Raw genomic sequence first — 21,014 nt, 5'->3', positions numbered from 1 at the left:
ACGACAACATGCCGACTTATCCCGATGACTCAAGTGTATTATTTGTTTGGGAAATTGCGTCAAAACTTTTTGCTAAAGAAATGGTAAGTATTAATTTATTGTTCGATTGTAGTATTATAAAACATTTTACGCAATTTTATGCAGATATTTCACGTATTTAAAAGGTGCTTAGATGTTACGTAGTTTTGGTGGATGTCATTAGGGAACATCCACCAAAACTTTGACCAAAACCATCAACAATATATTTTTTAAATTTTATCTATAGCCATTGTTAGATGTTCAGGGAGACAAAAGATTTATACCACTAATTAGCAGTTAGTGCTCTGGCTAATTATTTTTTATGGTGCACAATTGCTGACCGACCAAACGTTCATAATGATTATCATAACTCTTAACACATAGAATAAAGTGGTTTTGGTGGATGTTTCTCTCCATCCACCAAAACCACCACAGAAATTTCTGCTACTTCCTTACAGAAGACTGATGTGACCTGCTATTTGGAGTACATAACCACAATCTATTTCTTTGTATGTAGAGATATTTTGGAAAGTTCTTGAGTCAGCACCTTTTATTATTGAAACCATAATCATAACATGGTGCATAATATAGAATAAAAAAGGTTCTGGTGTGGTAATCATGTAATCTTGAAACAGGAGAGTTTTTAACTGACTTAAACTGATTTAAACAAACATTTGCAACAAAATTCCAGGTCCAGAAATTTCTTCCACTATTTCCGCCAAAATCATAACCTTTAAGTACAACAAATCAGTACATTAGTAATTGTTATCAGGGGTCTGAAAATCCCATAAATCTTTCACATTTATTTCAAGTAACCTTTAATTTCACATGGATGAATAAGTATACACTCAACATGCAGAATGTCTTACAGTTTACAAACTATTTCCCTTTTTATGGATAGACAGTGAAAGGCCTTTGCCACATTGGTGAATCAAACCATTGCATACCATGCATTTTGTGATAATTGTTTGTTTTTGCTCACAATACCCAGAAAAATGGAGGGGATAAATTTAAATAGCAAATTCTATGGTTAAAATTAAATAACATTGGAAGATCAAATTAACTTTGTACTGTTTAAAATTCAGTTTTGGTTTCTTGCTTATTCCAGCCTCTTGATATTCAAAAGCATTCCTTGTCATTTTTGTGTTCTTCTGTGTACATAACTTGAAAAATAAACACAGAGAAAGGAAACCACAAAGGATTAAACTTGAAGCTAAAGCAAAGTTTAAGTTGAGCCATAGCTGATCTAAATACTGAGCACTTTGTATTGTAACCCATTTAGCAGTAAAGTTTATCTATATGTCTGCCAGCTTGTCACAAGTCTTACCCCTCTCCTTCAAAAGTCTCTATAAATAAATTTTTCTTTGTGGTCCCTAATTGATGAGTAGTATATTACAGCTCCTCAATTTTCCTCTCTTAAGTCAAGGTTACTCTAAATTTAACAAAGTAATGGACTTGATAAAACTCAAACTATAACTCAGCTGGCTGCTACTTGCAACCTTAATTTCTAGATATCAGTATACAATAATCAATATGTTATAAATAAGAACCCTAATGCTTAATTTTGCAGTGATCACCTTCCTCCTTTTCATTTGCAGACCAGACTAGAACCTCTATAGGTGTGTTTGCTTGTTTTGAGTGGGGATGGAAGAAAAGGAGTCATGCCGCATATCTGATTTATTAAATCGCATTTGTTCTGTTTATACATGAGTAGAACTACCTTGTTCTCTGAAAAAAATAAAATTTCTCGCATTTTTATCTGTGCTTTGCAGTCAAACTTCCTTGTGTCTTGGACAAGAAATCTTATTTTCTTGAAAACAAAATCTTTATTTCCAGCCTTCTGTAATAGGTAAATATAACAGTGTAAGATGAGTGACAGTGTATTTCTCAAGTTATTTTTTGGAATGTGACAAAACGGAAGTGTCATAGTGTGATAAGGAGCAAACATATGATTGCTTGATAGAATGCAAAAAATGCAGAATTGCATATATTTTCTCCTTTGTCAGCAGCATATGTTAGTGAAAAGTTCTTACAATTGTTAACTTCTAAACCATCTTCAATTTAGCCAAGATTGAACTGTTATCACGTTTGTCATAAAAGTATTCTGAGATCAATGTCATATGACCCATTCATGTATTTGACCTTTCAAATTAGCAAGCCATAGTTGACAGAAACACAAAGGTTGAGGATAAAAAGAAATTATTATATACAGTACTTCTTCTGTATCTTTTCGTTTCCTTTTCTCTCCAGCTGTTCAATCTATGCCGTGCTGGCAATTGAACACTTTCCTTCCCAAAATTGGGAAAGGCACACCAGTAAAAAACGAATTTTTGCTCCTTAAATATCTCATGCATCTTCCCCCAGTATTTTGTGACTTCTGTCCGAGGAAGGAGGTGTAAGCATTAAATTAACCCGAATGATTCCACGATTGTGGTATCATCCAAGCCATGCCAGAGGACTTGAACTAGACAAACTAGTGAGAATGCACAATAACGATAGCAAAGCTCTGTAATGCTAAAGAGCTATATCAAATATATATAAATATATGTTCCCGAAACCTTTGACAGCTTTAAAGAAAGAAAACTTCGTCGTCAATCCTGTTTCAAATTCCGCAATAAGTTTAAGCGCCTCATCAACAGAATTTACGTATCCTAAATTATCTGCATGTCTACCATCGATGGTTCGCGACTTAAAATTCTCGCTATGCTGTTTCTGTTTGTTCCTCAAGAATCATGGGATTTACAGCTTCGGATGTTCGGCTACATCACTTGCGGATTTCCGAGAATCTTCGGTTATGTTTTGCAAGTCATTAAATATTCCATCTCAGTCCCTCTCGACCGAGGTGGTTTTGGTGGATGGAATCTAATGCTGACCTACTACATCGGGGGTTACTACATCACGGGCGACGAGCGGGGATAGAAAAAACGACCCAAATACGAGTGGTCAGCGGTAAAACAACTTTAGTACTTCATATATAGACAGATCATTTGTAGTATCAGGAAACAATCGTGTTGTAAAGCCGAAGTGTAAACAGTCTACTTCGCTAAATAAAATGTTAAGCAATTCAAAAGTGTTGATTATACATATATCTTTTACTGCTTTAATAAACAATGAAGGCATCGGTGGCATCCGAAAGGTACCAAGAAGAATTAAATGTACGTTTTGTAGTTGCAGAAAACAATCGTGTTGTAAAGCCGAAATGTTACCAAGTTACACTTCGCTACTTAAAAAAATAAAACAATTTTCCTCAAGCTTTAACTGGAACAATACTTTTAATGCTCCATTAACCAACGGAAGCATCGGAGAAGGCATTGGTGACACCGGGAAAGGCATCAAGAAGAATGATATTAACGTTATGTAACTTGTTGTGTGACGAAAAAAAGGTATCTTGACTTGTTCAAAGCATTAATCACAGTTGGCTTCCTTTTCACTTGAATTTTGTATCCACAACCTAAGATGAGAAATTTAAAATTTCTATCAGCTGAAGTTCTTTTACTGCACATTATATCTATTCAATCGCCCCCAATTCACGTGGAAAAAAGGCAAGTAGGAAAACACTGAGCTTCGAGAAACAACCATGTTAAGGCTAATGTATTTACCATTCCTTAAATATTTATAATCAAGACCGCTCGTTTAGGAGACGTTTTCTCAAAAGATCCACACGTGCAAATAATTCTGTTTTCCGTTTGAAATGTTTTTCTTCCTATTCAATTGAACAACTGACTTAGCGTTTAAGCCGAGAAAAAAATCACAAAGTTTGAATTCTGGGATGTTGTCCACTGTTGGCTCCATCAAGTTACGATTCTGCACCATTGACGCTCGTGAAAATCTATCTACTACCAAGGACTGTATTTCTTATCTTACAAATTAAGGTCTGTACATGACATTAAGTTCATCATCTGGTTCATTGTTATAGTCAGCTTTAAAATTTAAACTCTACTTGTACTGACAAGAAGCCACCCTAAGGGCAGGTGAAATGTTGCGTAAGCGTCTCCGCGAAAGGCACATCCAGACAACTTGCATGGAAAAACTGGCCACAGCTATCGCACCCAAGCCAATCCTCTCCATCGTCGTCTTTCCAAATCTTACAGACCGCGGTATTTCTCCTATAATTGAACAAAAGATATGGGACGTCAAAGAGAGTGTTGCGACGTTTAAGAAACAATGGTATTTGACACCATCAAAACTTACCAATCAAGGTCATCATAACACGAGCCAAATATGACAGACGTTATTCTTTCCCTTTCCATGTCCACATCGTAACTTCCATTGATATTCAACCCCTCACACAAACACCGAGCAAACTTAAAACAAACAAAGAGAAATTTAATACATTCGAAACCAGGAAGCAGTCCTATTAAAGTGAGCTTTAGCAAGTGATTATGCTACTCACAAGACATACAATCACACCACAGTTATAGCTATCGGTCTGTGTGTAATGTAGTGGTTCAACACATAGCCATGACTTGCAATTCCATCCCGTTTTGAGATCAGTAACGGCACTGCAGAGTCAAACAAAATACAGCAATTACATAAGTATGTTTTGTCGGCATGCATCAAAATAAAAAGGAAAACACTGAGTTGAAAATATTTCACCTGATGTCATCGATCAGTTCTATCAGTTTGCTCTTAGGAACTGAGTTGCTCAAAATGGTGTGTACACGCCCATTCATGGGATCGAAATAATATCTGGTTTTCTGCTTTCGACCCAGAACCTTTAAAACATAAGCAAGAGAGCGCTTAAAGATTTATTTATAATGTAAATTCCAGTTAAAAGGTTCTTGATTAAAGTGCGTTTATATTCAAAAAGATTATTATCGTAAGGTCCTAACCAGAAGTGTCCAGTGATTTCCCAGACTTGTTCATGGGTATAAATATTTTAGAAATCTGGGTAAGGTTCTCTCCTGACCAAAGCAAGCGAGTGCTGGAATGTCGCTTTACCATTTCAGCCATAGTTTTGTCTGCCACAAAAATATCTCTGTGGATTAAGGTCAGGCGCCACAGAACTGCTTCGATAACCTTTGAAAAAATGAAAAAGGAGAGCATTTCATGGAGGAAAGTTGTAGGGAGAAGACACTCTATGTTAATAAAAAAAAAAAGAAGCACCTTGTCCACAAGCCAACCAGGCTGAAATCCCGCTATTGCACTGTTAAAGTTTATATTTCTTTTCGTAACCTCTGGATGGATCAACCGGAAATCATGATACTTTTTTTTCGTCACGCACGTCACGCAGCTAGCTACAAACCATATATATAATTATTCTTGGTGCCTTTCCGAATGCCACTGACTCCCTCTCCGAAGCCTCCATTGTTTATTAAAGCAGTAAAAGATATGAGTTCAATCAACACTTTTGAAAAATTTCTTAAACTGTGAAGTAAACTGTTAACATTTCGGCTTTACAACACGATTGTCTCTGGAACAACAAATTATATGTCTCTATATGAAGTATAAAAGCTGTTTCACCGCTGACCGCTCATATTTGGGTCGTTTTTTCTATCCTCGCTCGTCGCCCGTGATGTAGTAACTCCCATAGTAACATGGCGGTCGCCGATGTTGTTATCAAGCAAGAGGCTGTAGATGCCGTGGATTTAGAAGCGAGAGTTGTCCAACTTTGCAAAGAGAACCCTAAAGGAATAACAGATCAGATTATTTCGCAGGGTATGCCAAATATTCCACCTCAGCAAAGAGTCACAGCCATAAACAGACTTCTCTCAATGGTGAGTCATAGTATCACTCAGCTGAGTCTCAGAATTTATCCTTATTATTTCCTATTTTCAACAGACATGTTTGACATTGAAAAGCTAAACTATTTCGAAGGTAATTCAATGGAATAATTAAAGTAAAAGTTTCGCTAGATGAATTTCTGTCTACTTGTAGGGCTGCATAATTTTTCTAAAGATGTTAGTTTATTTTCAAGTTTGTTTTTCTAACTTGTGTCCATAGGGTAGGATTGAACTTCTTAAAAGTGGCACACAACTGTTATACAGATATAAAGATGCCCAATCAACTACGTAAGTTTTAACCTCTCAGTTTCCACATTTCCTAAGGGTATGAGCCTATTAAATAAGGCCAAATAACAGCGGCAAATTAAAGAAAGCTGTAGCTCACCATTCGCAAGGCAACAACATTGGGGCCAAAAATAGATGTTGTGTTCCTGTGCGTCTGAACTACCTATTTATATTTCATTGATTGAAAAGGTCATAGACAGGCCTACACAGACTCCCCTGTGTGGTTTTACGTTTGCGACGCAAAAGCCTTTAATTAAAGCTTCGCTCTGACGAGTCTTTGAGCGATTTACCTCTTTTGTATGATATAATAGGAGGCGTTTTGTAAATTGTTTTCAGCAGTGGCTGATTTTGGATGAGGTTCCATTCTTGCATCAGTATTTGTTTTAAATTTTTAACCCCTGGGTGGTATGCTGTCACAAAAGGCAATATTTTGCCTGTAGTTTTTTTGGTTTGTTTTTTTGTTTGTTTGTATTGAAGCGACTTAGGGCAAGTCTTTTGTTGTAAGTGTCTCTCCTGTTTTAAAATGGAGGTTTCAGTTTTTTGCTTCTTGAACTGGATAGCGCTGATGGTGTCTTCATGTTTCCTCTTCCTTGGCTGCCGCGTGGATCGGCTATTCCTCGGAAGGTTTTCTTTTTGATGGCTTCTCTTCATACAACTTTCCTCCATGAAATGTTCTCCTTTTTCATTTTTTCAAAGGTTATCGAAGCAGTTCTGTGGCGCCTGACCTTAATCCACAGAGATATTTTTGTAGCAGACACAACTATGGCTGAAATGGTAAAGCGACATTCCAGCACTCGCTTGCTTTGGTCAGGAGAGAACTTTACCCAGATTTCTAAAATATTTATACCCATGAACAAGTCTGGAAATCACTGGACACTTCTGGTTAGGACCTTACGATAATAATCTTTTTGAATAACGCACTTTAATCAAGAACCTTTTAACTGGACTTTGCATTATAAATAAATCTTTAAGCGCTCTCTTGCTTATGTTTTAAAGGTTCTGGATCGAAAGCAGAAAACCAGATGTTATTTCGATCCCATGAATGGGCGTGTACACACCATTTTGAGCACCTCAGTTCCTAAGAGCAAACTGATAGAACTGATCGATGACATCAGGTGAAATATTTTCAACTCAATGTTTTCCTTTTTATTTTGATGCATGCAGACAAAACATACTTATGTAATTGCTGTATTTTGTTTGACTCTGCAGTGCCGTTGCTGATCTCAAAACGGGATGGAATTGCAAGTCATGGCTATGTGTTGAACCACTACATTACACACAGACCGATAGCTATAACTGTGGTGTGATTGTATGTCTTGTGAGTAGCATAATCACTTGCTAAAGCTCACTTTAATAGGACTGCTTCCTGGTTTCGAATGTATTAAATTTCTCTTTGTTTGTTTTAAGTTTGCTCGGTGTTTGTGTGAGGGGGTTGGATATCAATGGAAGTTACGATGTGGACATGGAAAGGGAAAGAATAACGTCTGTCATATTTGGCTCGTGTTATGATGACCTTGATTGGTAAGTTTTGATGGTGTCAAATACCATTGTTTCTTAAACGCCGCAACACTCTCTTTGACGTCCCATATCTACCACGGTCTGTAAGATTTGCAAAGACGACGATGGAGAGGATTGGCTTGGGTGCGATAGCTGCGGCCAGTTTTTCCATGCAAGTTGTCTGGATGTGCCTTTCGCGGAGACGCTTACGCAACATTTCACCTGCCCTTAGGGTGGCTTCTTGTCAGCACAAGTAGAGTTTAAATTTTAAAGCTGACTATAACAACGAACCAGATGATGAACTTAATGTCATGTACATGAAATACAGTCCTTGGTAGTCAATTAAGATAGATTTGCACGAGCGTCAATGGTGCAGAATCGTAACTTGATGGAGCCAAAAGTGGACAACATCCCAGAATTCAAACTTTGTGATTTTTTTTCTCGGCTTAAACGCTAAGTCAGTTGTTCAATTGAATAGGAAGAAAAACATTTCGAACGGAAAACAGCATTATTTACACGTGTGGATCTTTTGAGAAAAGGTCTCCTAAACGAGTAGTCTTGATTGTAAATATTTAAGGAATGGTAAATACATTAGCCTTAACATGGCCGTTTCTCGAAGCTCAGTGTTTTCCTACTTGCCTTTTTTCCACGTGAATTGGGGGCGATTGAATAGATATAATATGCAGTAAAAGAACTTCAGCTGATAGAAATTTTAAATTTCTCATCTTAGGCTGTGGATACAAAATTCAAGTGAAAAGGAAGCCAACTGTGATTCAATGCTTTGAACAAGTCAAGATACGTTTTTTTCGTCACACAACAAGTTACATAACGTGAATATCATTCTTCTTGATGCCTTTCCCGGTGTCACCAATGCCTTTCCCGATGCCTCCGTTGGTTAATAGAGCATTAAAAGTATTGTTCCAGTTAAAGCTTGAGGAAAATTGCTTAACTTTTTAAGTAGCGAAGTGTAACTTGGTAACATTTCGGCTTTACAACACGATTGTTTTCTGCAACTACAAAACGTACATTTAATTCTTCTTGGTACCTTTAGGATGTCACCGATGCCTTCATTGTTTATTAAAGCAGTAAAAGATATATGTACAATCAACACTTTTGAATTGCTTAACATTTTAATTAGCGAAGTAAACTGTTTACACTTCGGCTTTACAACAGGGCGACCCTAAAAGCCGGAACGGCGGAATGGCGGAATGGCGGAAAATGACCCCAAATCCTAAAACACGGAACGGCGGAAAATGACCCCAAATCCTAAAACACGGAACGGCGGAAAATGACCCCAAATCCTAAAACACGGAACGGATAGCAGGGCATGTTGCACAAATTTTGTACAAAGACACCAAGCGCTTGGCTCATTTATCCCCACGACGATAACACGCGTGACTAAAATTAAGTGTTATTAATTTTTTTCTTTTACTGAGTGGTATAAATAATAATGAACCATTATGCATGAAAGATAGCTGCGTTTTCGCGTTGTTAAACTGTTTAGTTACCTTTTGTTATGCAAAATTTGCCATGAGTTTTAGTCGCGGCATAAAAAGTCGCACAGCATGTGAAAACCAACTCGACATACCACATTACAATAAACAATTGTAACTTTGATACGTTTTCTGGTCACGTCTGTATTGATTTATTGAAACAATAATATGCTTGTAAATGTGAGAACATCACAGGAACGTTTTCAGGCTTCTCAAAATATGACAACGTTCAGCCCCAAGTCGCACAGCATGTGAAAACCAACTCGACATACCACATTACAATAAACAATTGTAACTTTGATACGTTTCCTGGTCACGTCTGTATTGATTTATTGAAACAATAATATCTCATATGCTTGTAAATGTGAGAACATCACAGGAACGTTTTCAGGCTTCTCAAAATATGACAACGTTCAGCCCCAGCTCCAAACTTAGACTAGCGTGAGAGCAAGCCCTTGTTACGAGCCCTTCAATACGAGCGTTTTTTCATCCACGAATAAGTTCTGGGACTTAAGTAACACTAGTTGAAGCGAGGTTTGCAGGGTGTCACGCGCGTGGGAATTTTTCATGGCGTGAAAAGACAAAAGAAAGTTAGCCGAAGGAAGCCGTCAAGAAGAATTTGAAGAATTTCTTCGCGACCAGGTGTCCAAAACACCACCATCCTATTGTGAAATTTACGGCTTACATATCAGCGAAGAAATAAACTTTCTAAACAAAAAAGAGGCTATTTCACCAATTCGTTCAGCGGATTTCTTCTGTTCCTCAACAAATTGCAAATCATCAATTCTATGGCGTTTAAATTGCCCTTTCTGAAAGGGAAGTGTAATTCAGACGGATCTTTGGATTGTCATGGTTTACCGTTATTCGAGTGGAAGCAGTTGCGAGACAAAGAAGAGGCTATCGGTCGAGGATCCTATTTTTATTTGGCTCTCTTGATCCTTTGGCCTTGCCTATAATTCCGTCTTTTAGGCTCTGGAGTAATTTTCCGCCATGCCGTCTTTTAGGAGTTGCTGCTAGCAAATGACTGGAAAAAATGGGGTCAAATCCAAGGGAAATTGGGTCTTGTTCGAGTAAGTGGGGATTTCGAGTTCGCCGGGTTCGAGTTAGCGGGGTTCTAGTTAGCGGGGTTCTAGTGACAGGATCTATTCTCACCATGCAAATTAGAAGAATTAGTGAAATAGCCCCTTTTTTGTTTAGAAAGTTTATTTCTTCCGCTGATATGTAAGCCGTAAATTTCACAGAAGGATGGTAGTGTTTTGGACACCTGGTCGCTAAGAAATTCTTCAAATTCTTCTTGACGGCTTCCTTCTGCTAACTTTCTTTTGTCTTTTCACGCCATGAGAAATTCCCACGCGCGTGACACCCTGCAAACCTCTCTTCAACTAGTGTTACTCAAGTCCCAAAACTTATTCGTGGATGAAAAAACGCTCGTATTGAAGGGCTCGTAGCGAGGGCTTGCTCTCACGCTAGTCTAAGTTTGGGCACGGTGGTATTTTGGACACCTGGTCGCGAAGAAATTCTTTAAATTCTTCTTGACGGCTTCCTTCTGCTAACTTTCTTTTGTCTTTTCACGCCATGAGAAATTCCCACGCGCGTGACACACTGCAAACCTCGCTTCAACTAGTGTTACTCAAGTCCCAAAACTTAGTCGTGGATGAAAAGACGCTCGTATTGAAGGGCTCGTAACGAGGGCTTGCTCTCACGCTAGTCTAAGTTTGGAGCTAGGGCTGAACGTTGTCATATTTTGAGAAGCCTGAAAACGTTCCTGTGATGTTCTCACAGTTACAAGCATATGAGATATTATTGTTTCAATAAATCAATGCAGACGTGACCAGGAAACGTGTCAAAGTTATAATTGTTTATTGTAATGTGGTATGTCGAGTTGGTTTTCACATGCTGTGCGACTTTTTATGCCGCGACTAAAACTCATGGCAAATTTTGCATAACAAAAGGTAACTAAACAGGTTTACAACGCGAAAACGCAGTTATCTTTCATGCATAATGGTTCATTATTATTTATACCACTCAGTGAAAGGAAAAAATTAGTAACACTTAATTTTAGTCACGCGCGTTATCGTCGTGAGGATAAATGAGCCAAGCGCTTGGTGTCTTTGTACAAAATTTGTGCAACATGCCCTGACATCCGTTCCGTGTTTTAGGATTTGGGGTCATTTTCCGCCGTTCCGTGTTTTAGGATTTGGGGTCATTTTCCGCCGTTCCGTGTTTTAGGATTTGGGGTCATTTTCCGCCGTTCCGTGTTTTAGGATTTGGGGTCATTTTCCGCCGTTCCATGTTTTAGGATTTGGGGTCATTTTCCGCCGTTCCGTGTTTTAGGATTTGGGGTCATTTTCCGCCGTTCCGTGTTTTAGGATTTGGGGTCATTTTCCGCCGTTCCGTGTTTTAGGATTTGGGGTCATTTTCCGCCATTCCGCCATTCCGCCGTTCCGGCTTTTAGGGTCGCCCTTACAACACGATTGTTTCCTGATACTACAAATGATCTGTCTATATATGAAGTATGAAAGTTGTTTCACCGCTGACCACTCGTATTTGGGTCGTTTTTTCTATCCCCGCTCGTCGCCCGTGATGTAGTAACTCCCGATCCTTGAGGCATCCTTAGCATCATAGTTAGTAGAGGAGACTAACTAGGTTAGCATTCAGGAACTTGAGCCATCTGCGTCAGACACTCAAGGTGTTCGAGATGGAGTCAAACGTGAATGTTCTTTACGAATTTACTTTATACGTGACATTTGGTGAAGTGAAACTTATCGATTGCTGGAAGAAATTAGACCGATATTAACAATGGCGTATTGGAGCGCATCCACTGCTACAACTAGCGAAGAGGAGAAGAAAGAACAGAGGCTTATAGATGTCATGTTTCTCTGTGACGAGTGGAAATCTTCGAAAGGTGGATTATCAACTTTCAATCGCGAGTTAGCTATTAATTTGGCAGAGACAACGACTGGTAGCATGAACATCCACTGCTATGTCTCGAGAAGCGATGATCAGGACAGAGAAGATGCTGAACGACATGGAGTGAATTTAATCACCACTCAGACTGTTCCTGGATCGCGAGATCCCTTAGATTGGTTGAAAGTTCCACCTCCAGAGCTTCCGAATCCGCATATTGTGATCGGTCATGGCAGAAAACTTGGAACTCCAGCATGTCACATTGTACGAGTTACAAGATGTAAATGGGTTCAGTTTGTCCACGTCTTCTGCGAAGACCTTGGAAAGTTCAAAGAAACTACTGCCACGGCTGTTACAGATACGATCGAGGAGAACGAGGAGAAGCATAAGATGGAAATTGAGTTGTGTAAAGCAGCGGATGCAGTTGTCGCTGTCGGCTCACGTCTACAACAGAAGTACAGCAGAAGTCTACCAAATGTAGAGATCATCACCCCCGGAATCGTGGAAAAGTTTTGCAACGAATCAATAGAATCAAGAGAACATGCAGGTGTATTATCGAGGACGTTGAATGCCTTTAAGTCCTACATGTTCATTAAGACATTCAACGTCTTCATGTTTGGCCGAGCAACCTTTGAAGACCTTACGTTAAAGGGTTATGATATAGTAGCAAATGCCATAGGTTCCCTTGGACGGAAATTTGAGCTCACATTTGTTGGCTCTTCTCCTGGTGACCACCGAAACGTGGAGCGATGGTTTCTCCAGAACACATGCATCAAACGCAAGCAGATAACGATTCGTGGTTATTGCACTGATCAGGATGAACTGAAAGGAATGTTTCACCAATCAGATCTAGTTGCTCTTCCTTCACGTACAGAAGGATTTGGGTTAGTTGGCCTCGAGGCCATTTCTTGTGGAGTTCCTATTCTTGTTTCTGGTGAATCTGGAGTAGCTGAAGCTTTGCAAAATGTAGAAGGTGGAAATGCTGTCATTGTTGGATCAGATGAAGATGAATGGGCACGGAGGATAAGAGAAGTTTCTAGCCAAAGTCCAGAAGAGAGACAAGCCAATGCCAAACAGCTCAGAGAGAACTACAGGAAGGTTTACTCTTGGAAAGCAGAATGTGAGAGGTTTAACAGGCTGATTGAAAATGTTGTGAAAACTGCAAATGGTGAGTCCACTTCTTTTAATTTTCTTTTCGTTCAGTACGTTTGCTGAAATGTTATGCTACATGTTGGAAGCTAAACCGTATGTGTAGACTGAGCTACATAAGGTAAACTGAGTACTGGTACATGTAGATAAACACAAGAACGAGTAAAGTGCACCTTTAGTCCTGAGTTGTTACATTTATCTAGACTTGTGGTTGGACTACAAGTGTTCAAGTGCACTGTCTTTTAGGATATTTATCTTGCACTAATCAGATTGCCTCGTAAAGGTATGTATCTTGCACCAATCATATTACAGCGTTAGGATATCTTACACCATTTACAGCATTTGGGTATTGTTTTCTTGCAAATTATGTCATCAAATCAGGGGACTGCACACAAAGGATGGTCTTAACCAGAAATTTTGGGCTCATTTGCCTTTGCCTTAAGGTTGAGATTTATCAGGATATGGAAGGATCACATTTGACTTTTTGTACCATTTTTAAGTTAAAATATGTTTTTTCCTTTCTTTTACTTATGATGCACATGCCAAACAACTCACGTTCCATCAAGTACCGTGGAAATAATGTTTAAAGTCCAATCAGAACATACCCAATCATTGCACTACATGAACATTGTGTAATTTTTCATGTGCTTGAATTATACTCCACCAATCAAATTCCACTTTGCTCCATCATGTGTCATTTCCTCGTAAACAACCTGCATTTTATCACATATTCCAAATGCATTTTCCAACTCCACCAAAAAAAATTCACACAGAACTAAATGGGACTGATGGTGAACTTTCCATGCAACTGCTACCATGGACTTAACCCAATCGCATGTCAATTCATTGTAAACAACCTGCATTTCATCATGTATTTCACACACACAGGGCAAAGTCCGGATAGGCAACAATCAATCAAGGAGCCCTCTTTTAATTATTTTCCTTTTCTCTTGTTTAATGTATCCTAACTTATTCAGGATTATGATATATCTTTGTTGAGGGTCTATTGGAATTACAACAGAGTTTCAGTTTGCTTTTTGTCATAAAATTAGGTGGAATTCTATTTTTTGGACAACTAACTGTAGATGAATAATTTTCATTTTCTATCTGTTAGAGGAACAGCAGAGATAGTGGTCTCTTTTGCAACTGTTATTTGGTGTCTTCACACAACATGCTCTCTTTCAAACAGGGAGTAGAGGGTGTTGTGTGATGGGACCAAACTATGGCTGTGAAGGAGACAACAGTAAGTGTGGCGCGGATGCATTTCATTTTTGCTGATAAGTATTTGGACAATAGAGACAATAGATCACAAAATACCTGTGTGAGTTCAGATAAATTAGGTTTTTATTTTCTTTCTCTTAAGGTGAAGTAATGCAATATTTTTATTTGTTTAAAAGTTATGCTCTTTTCCTGTTACAAAAATGAAAACATTAGTTACACAAAATGTCCCATCTTAACCCACCCAGCCATGTATCACCATGGTTAGGTCTGTTTAGATATTTCCATGTTTGAAAGTGTAATCTTTTAGATCCATCAGAATTTTGATTCTACTATTGAATGAGATAAAGATGCAAAAGAAACAGAAATTGAAGCTATATATATATACTGTATGTGGTAATCATTTTCATTTCATCAATATGTTGTTGGTATCTATTCATTGGTAACAAGTTCTATGTTTGATTGGTGTTGCCTCATTGTAATGTTCTCACATTTCAGTGGTTAATCAGGTAGGAGGTGGAAAAAACCTTGTTATATTAGGATTAAATTTGACTGTTACAATTTAACAGGTGGTGAAATGAATATTAAGGTTGATGTGGATGACTTGAAACCTGAAGAACAGAATATGCAGACTGGCATGTTGGCAACAGAGTCTGTCAGATGCCAAGAGGTTCAGCAGCCTAGAGCATCTGCTACATCAGCTGCATCTGGAAGTGTGTCCTATCCACAGATAGTAGATCTCCAGACTCTTAAAGAGGAAATCTTTCTATCAATTGTTAGAAATTATCTCCAGACCACACCACCATGTTCCGGTGAAGAGCACAATAGGTTTAAGGAGTATGTAAAAGAAATGAGGCTCATCATTACCGGTACCTCTGTAGGAAGTTTGGTGATAACGGTGAAGTGTGAATCTCTAATGATCTTGGAGGAGTTGTGGACAGATTACTCATCTGGTCATCTTGGTGAAGTGGTTCAGAATTGTTTTGTAACTGAAAAGATCTTGAAGGAACTAAACCTGGCTGAGCTGAGGCTGAAGACAACAATGGACATAGAAGAGTACAATGCGTGCAAAATGTTCTTTGAGAAAGATGCACTCAGAGGTTGGTAGAAAGAATGTAATAAGGCCTGGTCCTATCATAAAATATTTGTTAAGGGGTTTGAATGAAATCCATCAGTCCTTCAACATGGTAAGGTAACTGAAGGGATGGTTTCAGTTTTTTATCAAGATTGATGGAACTTGTCTCAGATTAAACTTAACCCTTTAACTCCCAGATCACATTTGTAATTTTCCTTACTGTCAACAAAACGAACTTTACAATGTTAGTTCATAGAATTTAGTATTGGATCAACTAATTATCCCCAAATTGATATTTTTCTTTATTCTCATCACTTATTTGGTTGATATTGTATTGACATTGTAAGGAGAAATTCTCCCTTGGTCACTCATGAGAGTTAAAGAGTTATGCTGACTACTGTATGTAAACCATGCCAATGCAAGAAGTAATTTGTTTACAAGACATTTTATTTGATGTTTTGTTCTTCTCAAACATCTCTTCCCATGCAGTAACCTGTTATCTTTTCAACTAAGACATCTGGCTTGATATTATCCTCTCTATAGAGTTGTATTTGTCTTTCCTTAATTTATTAGATCACATCCATTAATCAAAGGTTAACTGGCAAGACTTCTAATGGAGGGGCTATGAAAGAAAATTTTACTCCTTTTTACATGTTGGGTGTTTTTAAAAATAGTATGAAGTATGTTTATGGTTTAAAATGTTTGTCCTCTTGTAAATCTGATTTTAGATGCCTTATCCTCTGAATTCCACTCCACAAGTTCAACCAGTGAAAGTCCACAAAAAAAAGAACAATGGGAAAAAAGTGAACAGAAGACAAAGATAATGGAGACAACGGAATTGGAAGGTGAAAAGGAAATTAAAAAAACTTGTATTTAATTAAGTTATTGTGGAAAGTTGTTGTGAACAGTAATAACGATTATGTGATAAATGTTCGAAGAATTATCTCGTGTGGCATCAATTAATTAATATAATTGTACACAGTTCCACCTATGAGGACCAAACATATGAAGAGAGGCTGTGAATGCTAATCTCTCTCTGCATTTTTTACCTTTACACTGTATATGGAAATATAGAAACCTTAATGAAAAAGACTAAAGGCAGGTACATATAGAAACACAGCTAGACTGCATGGTTTATTTCTATAAATGTTTTGATATGGTTAAACTAGCAGTAATAATTCCCTTTTTCCTGCTTTCTTCCATCCTTGTAGATACATGCTGTGAAATGATACTTGTCTTGATATGATTAAAAACAATGCACCACTCGTTCAACATGGTGCACCATAGGGTTAACAGAGGTGTAGAGGGGGGTCCAGGTTTTGACCAAGATATAACCAATTGTTTCATGACTAAGCTTATTTTGTATTTAGGATAAATTTCATGCATTTTATAGAGATGGTCACTTGACTTGTTGGTTTGCCGTGTTATCATCTCTCAAATGAAAGTAACACCTTGAATACTAATATTGCTGTAAATAATGTAAAATACATAAATGTAAATTATTCCAAATATGATTGTGCCTCATTCTCTACTTATGTTAAAGGGACTTTGAGTTGGTTTGTGGAATGAAAACAATAATTGTACTGTATGAGTGTATTTCAAATGGATGTTTTGAACAGCTTTTTTAAATCTATCCTTATAGCTACAAGTTGGTATGCTTGTTTTTAACTATTTATCAGTAGCAATGCTGACCTCAATAGATGTTATTATGCCTTTACTTTTTATATCAGGTGAGGCACTTAGTGCTAAATATATATCTGTGTACCTTTGCTCTCAGGTGGTTTTCCTGTCCTTCAATTTTCGACCGTTGATCTTGAGGAAAAACTAGATGAACTATACATGGAGTTTCGGAGGCTCAGAATGGAAGGTGAATATAAAATGTTTATTGATTCATTATCAGAGAGAAATAAATCCAAGAATGCTATTTAAGGCTTTAACCCTTGTACTGAAATATCACTTTTCAAGGAAAATTGTTCCTTATTTTAAGGAACCTGTTATCTGATTTTATTACTATTGAACAGTCGAATGCTTCCACTTCTTATTCTAATTATGTACATTTTCACAGGAAACTTTTCCTTAGTAAAGATAACCCTGCTTCCTTTACAGTTAATTAGTGAGATTGCTGTCCTATACTTTCAGGTATTATATAAAGTGTTAGCTTTTATATGAATTTTTTCTTAATTTGTTCTTCCTTATTCTGTGCCGGGGCAAAAGGGAGTATTAAGTTGGCTGTGGCTTATTATGATGAAACAGTTTTTCTTAATGGTTGATTTCAACAATGACCATAGGAGATTAATCAGAAAACTGACACTATAACTGTGCTATCACATGACCCTAACACAATGTGCAGTGTGAGTCTAATGCCTGTTTTTAACCATTTATGTAAGGTAAGGTGCTGAATGCTAAATACAGTGTATCTTACTGTTTACCTTTCCTTTCAGGTACTTTGCCTCCTCCTGAACTCTTTACTGCTGATCTTGAAGATGAACTTAAAGTACTACGTTCAAAACTTAACAGAGTCAGAATGAAAGGTGAGTGAAGCATGTGTATTGGCTACGTTGAACAGGGCAAAAGAAATATGGAAAGTGATGCAAGGAAATGGTTGCACCAGTATTTTAGGCTTTTTTTTAAGTAAAAAGCTGAAAGGTTTTAGTTTTTCATGCAGGACACCTAATTGTATTTTATTGTATAGATACTGATGAAATGCCAGGATTTTTTCTTTAACTAAAAAGTCATATCTTCACCGCGCGCAGTAAAAATGCTATTTTTATCTTTCTCGTGTGAGTATATTGGTGTCGCCATGGTTACTAACATGATTAGCCAATTACAAGAGAGCTTCCCGCTCAGGCACGCGGCCGGTTCTTTTGCTGTTATAGAATTTTTCTCTTCTTCATCAGAATTTTGACTTTTTTGAACAGAAAATATAAATATTATTGTCTTTATTTCTCCTTTATAACTTTATATCCCAGTTTCATAACATTTTTGTGACAGGCATTTTGCGATAGGTGACCACTTTAATTGCTCTATTTTGCTGTTTCGAAAATGAATTTTAAAAAAGTTGTTTTTTATGTAGGAATTTCACCAGTATCTTTAGAATAAACAGAACATTACATGGCCGCTTGGGGATACGAATTTTATCTTCTCGTACTGAAAGTATCTCTCACTCGTTCGCTCCGCTCAATCGTGAGAGATTCTTTTTAGCACGAGAAGATAAAATTGGTATCCCCAAGCGAGCATGTAATGTCCTCTATATCTTCTCTTAAATATCTAAGCCCTGCATCCAACTTACAAAACATCAGCGCCAATCATTACAGGTTTAAACATGGAATGATATGTATCTACTCCATATTTAAGGCAAACCCCTCCTCTTCTATAATGCTTTCAACCAAGAATGCTGTTAAATTCTCTAAACCATTTTGCTGTTTACTTCTTCTCTCAGGCAGCTCACATCCCCTTGTTTCCGCCATTCAAGTAGAACTCGGCGAACTACTCAAGCAACTTCAGAAATGGAGGAAGGAAGGTGAATAAATAATGCACATTTAGAGAGAAAATAATCGAAGTTGAATGGTATTAAAATACTTCCAGTTCCCTGTAGAATTACATTACCGCTCGCGTATACGTTAACCGAAAAAGGGAAAAATAAAACGCATGCAATTGCGAATAAAAAAAATGTGCGCGTCAAAAAGTCGCACGTGCGCGCATAAGCTTGATACGTCTGCCTCAGTGGTATATACGAAGTGGTCCTTTTGTTTTTCTATTGTTGTCGGTTTACCGTTTAAAGAATAGACTACGATGTAATAGCACTGAAATACAACGACAAGCAAACTTGTTCGTTTTAATCACCGTTCTAACCGACCTCCCCGATATGCCGTTACAAACTACTGCGACTTCGTAATCGGAATATATAAATAATTTATCATTTTCCAACGGAATTTTTTTTATCAAAATAGCTATTTGTCACTCGGTTAAAAAAAAAACCATCCGTCACAACGGCTTGGGAATTCAAAATACATTTACCCTCAGTGTATCGTAATTAGAAGCAGTAGAAGAATCGGCTAAGGCGTCCGTTTGTAACCAGTTGTCGCATTCTTAATGCAAACCCACGCGCGAATGTTTATTTCATAGCTTTATCATCGGTGAACATGCTGTTCTCGAAAACCGTTTCGTTCATCGCGCCATTTATTCAAAAACTAACAAGTTCCACTAACGTATTTTAATGGCGTTGTTTAATGGTGTTGTTGAAAAAAAATCAATCATTAACTCAATGGTATGGGAAATATTAAAGGAAAAATAATTGTAGGAAAAAGAACTGTAGGGCTGATTTAGACAACCAAAAAAAGGTATTTTAAGCTTTATGAATGACTAATAAAAAATATATATTTAATATAATTAATACATTAATATAATAAATAGATCCTTAAAACATTGTCAAAAGTTACATATTTCGGCAAAACGATACCGTTGCTTTACTTCAGTCGACGGCCTAAAGGTCTAACTATGAATGAAGCGCTGACAACTAGACTTTACTTATTACAGAATACAAGGAAATTTAGATCTTGTCATGAGCTGTCATAAAAACTTACAATAAAATCACGTGTCATGCACCGTCAATTATTTTTCTTTTTTCCTTTTATTCGGGGTTTTTATGGAATGAGGGCGACAGTTCTTTTTCCTTTAATATTTCCCATTAAATTGACTGCAATATTTTTCTTATCATTGTTTTTTTGGTTAATGATTAACTTTTTCCCACTTTTTCACTCGTGGTCACTCGTGCGTACTTTTAGACATGATCGTCAAAGTTGCAATTGTTTATTACTGGGATACCTGTGGTAGCCCAGTCATAAAATGCCTTTGTTTTTTTTTGTCTTTTTTTTTTTTTTTTTTCTCCTCCGCCACAAAATGGAAAAATTGCGCAATAGTACCCAGAGGTCATTGGGCCCTCAACACCATGACAACTAACTGTGATCCAATGAGGTGTTCACATGCTGATCACGCGTGCTATCTTGATGATGATTGACGTTGTCATGCACGGACAGGGCCGGGTCACATGACGAACACGAGATTTTTACTGGGATACATGTGGTAGCCCAGTCATAAAATGCCTTTGTTTTTTTGTCGTCTTTTTTTTTTTTTTTTTTTCCTCCGCCACAAAATGGAAAAATTGCGCAATAGTACCCAGTGGTCATTGCGCCCTCAACACCATGACAACTAACTGTGATCCAATGAGGGTGAAGGTGTTCACATGCTGATCACGTGTTATCTTGATGATGATTGACGTTGTCATGCACGGACAGGTCCGGGTCACATGACGAACACGAGATTTTTGCTTAGAAAACTCTTTTGTCGGTCGTTTTGTATTTCAACGTGTTCTGATTACGATCACTTGAAGCATTATAGCGCAAACGCTCGAAATACTTACAGACGCATACACAAGTCGTATTGTTTGCCGCCAATCCACACTAAAAGATGTTATTGAGCGGTAATTTTGGACCGGATTGAGTCGCGAACTGTGTATCCGTTGTAGTTTCTGGTGATTTCTGCCGTTTTAAGCTTGCTTTACCATCACTGTTATTCACATCATCTACTTTTGTTACGTTGGTAAAATCTGTACAGACATCACACAAACCAACTCGCGCACAAAGTAAGAAG

General features: G+C 37.6%; 4 protein-coding genes across 8 annotated transcripts in view; 3 read left to right on the top strand and 1 right to left on the bottom strand.

The window, feature by feature from the left end:
• Positions 1-8,394, top strand: part of LOC149043057 (uncharacterized) — an 81,258-nt gene extending 72,864 nt beyond the window's left edge. The window contains exons 2-6 of the mRNA XM_089211169.1: positions 6,723-6,908; positions 7,023-7,141; positions 7,236-7,344; positions 7,434-7,547; positions 8,254-8,394. Of these exons, the coding sequence (XP_089067295.1) occupies positions 6,789-6,908; positions 7,023-7,141; positions 7,236-7,344; positions 7,434-7,535 (450 nt within the window). The 5' untranslated portion in view covers positions 6,723-6,788 and the 3' untranslated portion in view covers positions 7,536-7,547; positions 8,254-8,394. The remainder of the gene's footprint in view (positions 1-6,722; positions 6,909-7,022; positions 7,142-7,235; positions 7,345-7,433; positions 7,548-8,253) is intronic.
• On the bottom strand, positions 2,962-5,549 carry LOC113668915 (uncharacterized). 5 transcript variants are annotated; one of them, XM_089211167.1, is made up of 7 exons: positions 5,489-5,549; positions 4,851-5,037; positions 4,615-4,733; positions 4,412-4,520; positions 4,210-4,322; positions 3,969-4,124; positions 2,962-3,469 (listed from the first exon to the last, which is right to left on the bottom strand). In XM_089211167.1, exons 3-6 carry the CDS (start codon positions 4,689-4,691, stop codon positions 3,980-3,982), a joined length of 444 nt encoding a protein of 147 aa, XP_089067293.1. In that variant the 5' UTR covers positions 4,692-4,733; positions 4,851-5,037; positions 5,489-5,549; the 3' UTR covers positions 2,962-3,469; positions 3,969-3,979. The 5 variants fall into 5 exon arrangements, with proteins under 5 accessions (XP_089067293.1, XP_089067292.1, XP_089067289.1 ...); XM_089211166.1 differs by lacking the exon at positions 5,489-5,549 and adding an exon at positions 5,125-5,262; XM_089211164.1 differs by lacking the exons at positions 4,851-5,037; positions 5,489-5,549 and adding an exon at positions 5,264-5,471 and having other exon boundaries at positions 3,272-3,469.
• LOC149043058 (DNA-directed RNA polymerase III subunit RPC6-like) lies at positions 5,554-6,088 on the top strand. Its single transcript, XM_089211170.1, has 2 exons — positions 5,554-5,735; positions 5,962-6,088. Exons 1-2 carry the CDS (start codon positions 5,556-5,558, stop codon positions 6,031-6,033), a joined length of 252 nt encoding a protein of 83 aa, XP_089067296.1. The 5' UTR covers positions 5,554-5,555; the 3' UTR covers positions 6,034-6,088.
• A 3,269-nt stretch (positions 8,395-11,663) lies between the features above and the next one.
• On the top strand, positions 11,664-19,336 carry LOC149043056 (uncharacterized). Its single transcript, XM_089213687.1, has 6 exons — positions 11,664-13,091; positions 14,860-15,390; positions 16,094-16,210; positions 17,143-17,232; positions 17,807-17,896; positions 18,805-19,336. Exons 1-6 carry the CDS (start codon positions 11,816-11,818, stop codon positions 18,891-18,893), a joined length of 2,193 nt encoding a protein of 730 aa, XP_089069813.1. The 5' UTR covers positions 11,664-11,815; the 3' UTR covers positions 18,894-19,336.
• Positions 19,337-21,014: the final 1,678 nt, after the last annotated feature.

The sequence above is a fragment of the Pocillopora damicornis genome, chromosome 7 (genome assembly GCF_964200805.1).
Source record: "Pocillopora damicornis chromosome 7, jaPocDami1.2, whole genome shotgun sequence".
In the NCBI taxonomy this organism is placed as follows: Eukaryota; Metazoa; Cnidaria; class Anthozoa; order Scleractinia; family Pocilloporidae; genus Pocillopora; species Pocillopora damicornis.
The sequence above is the reverse complement of the archived record's forward strand: the minus strand, read 5'-3'. Positions and strand labels throughout refer to the sequence as shown.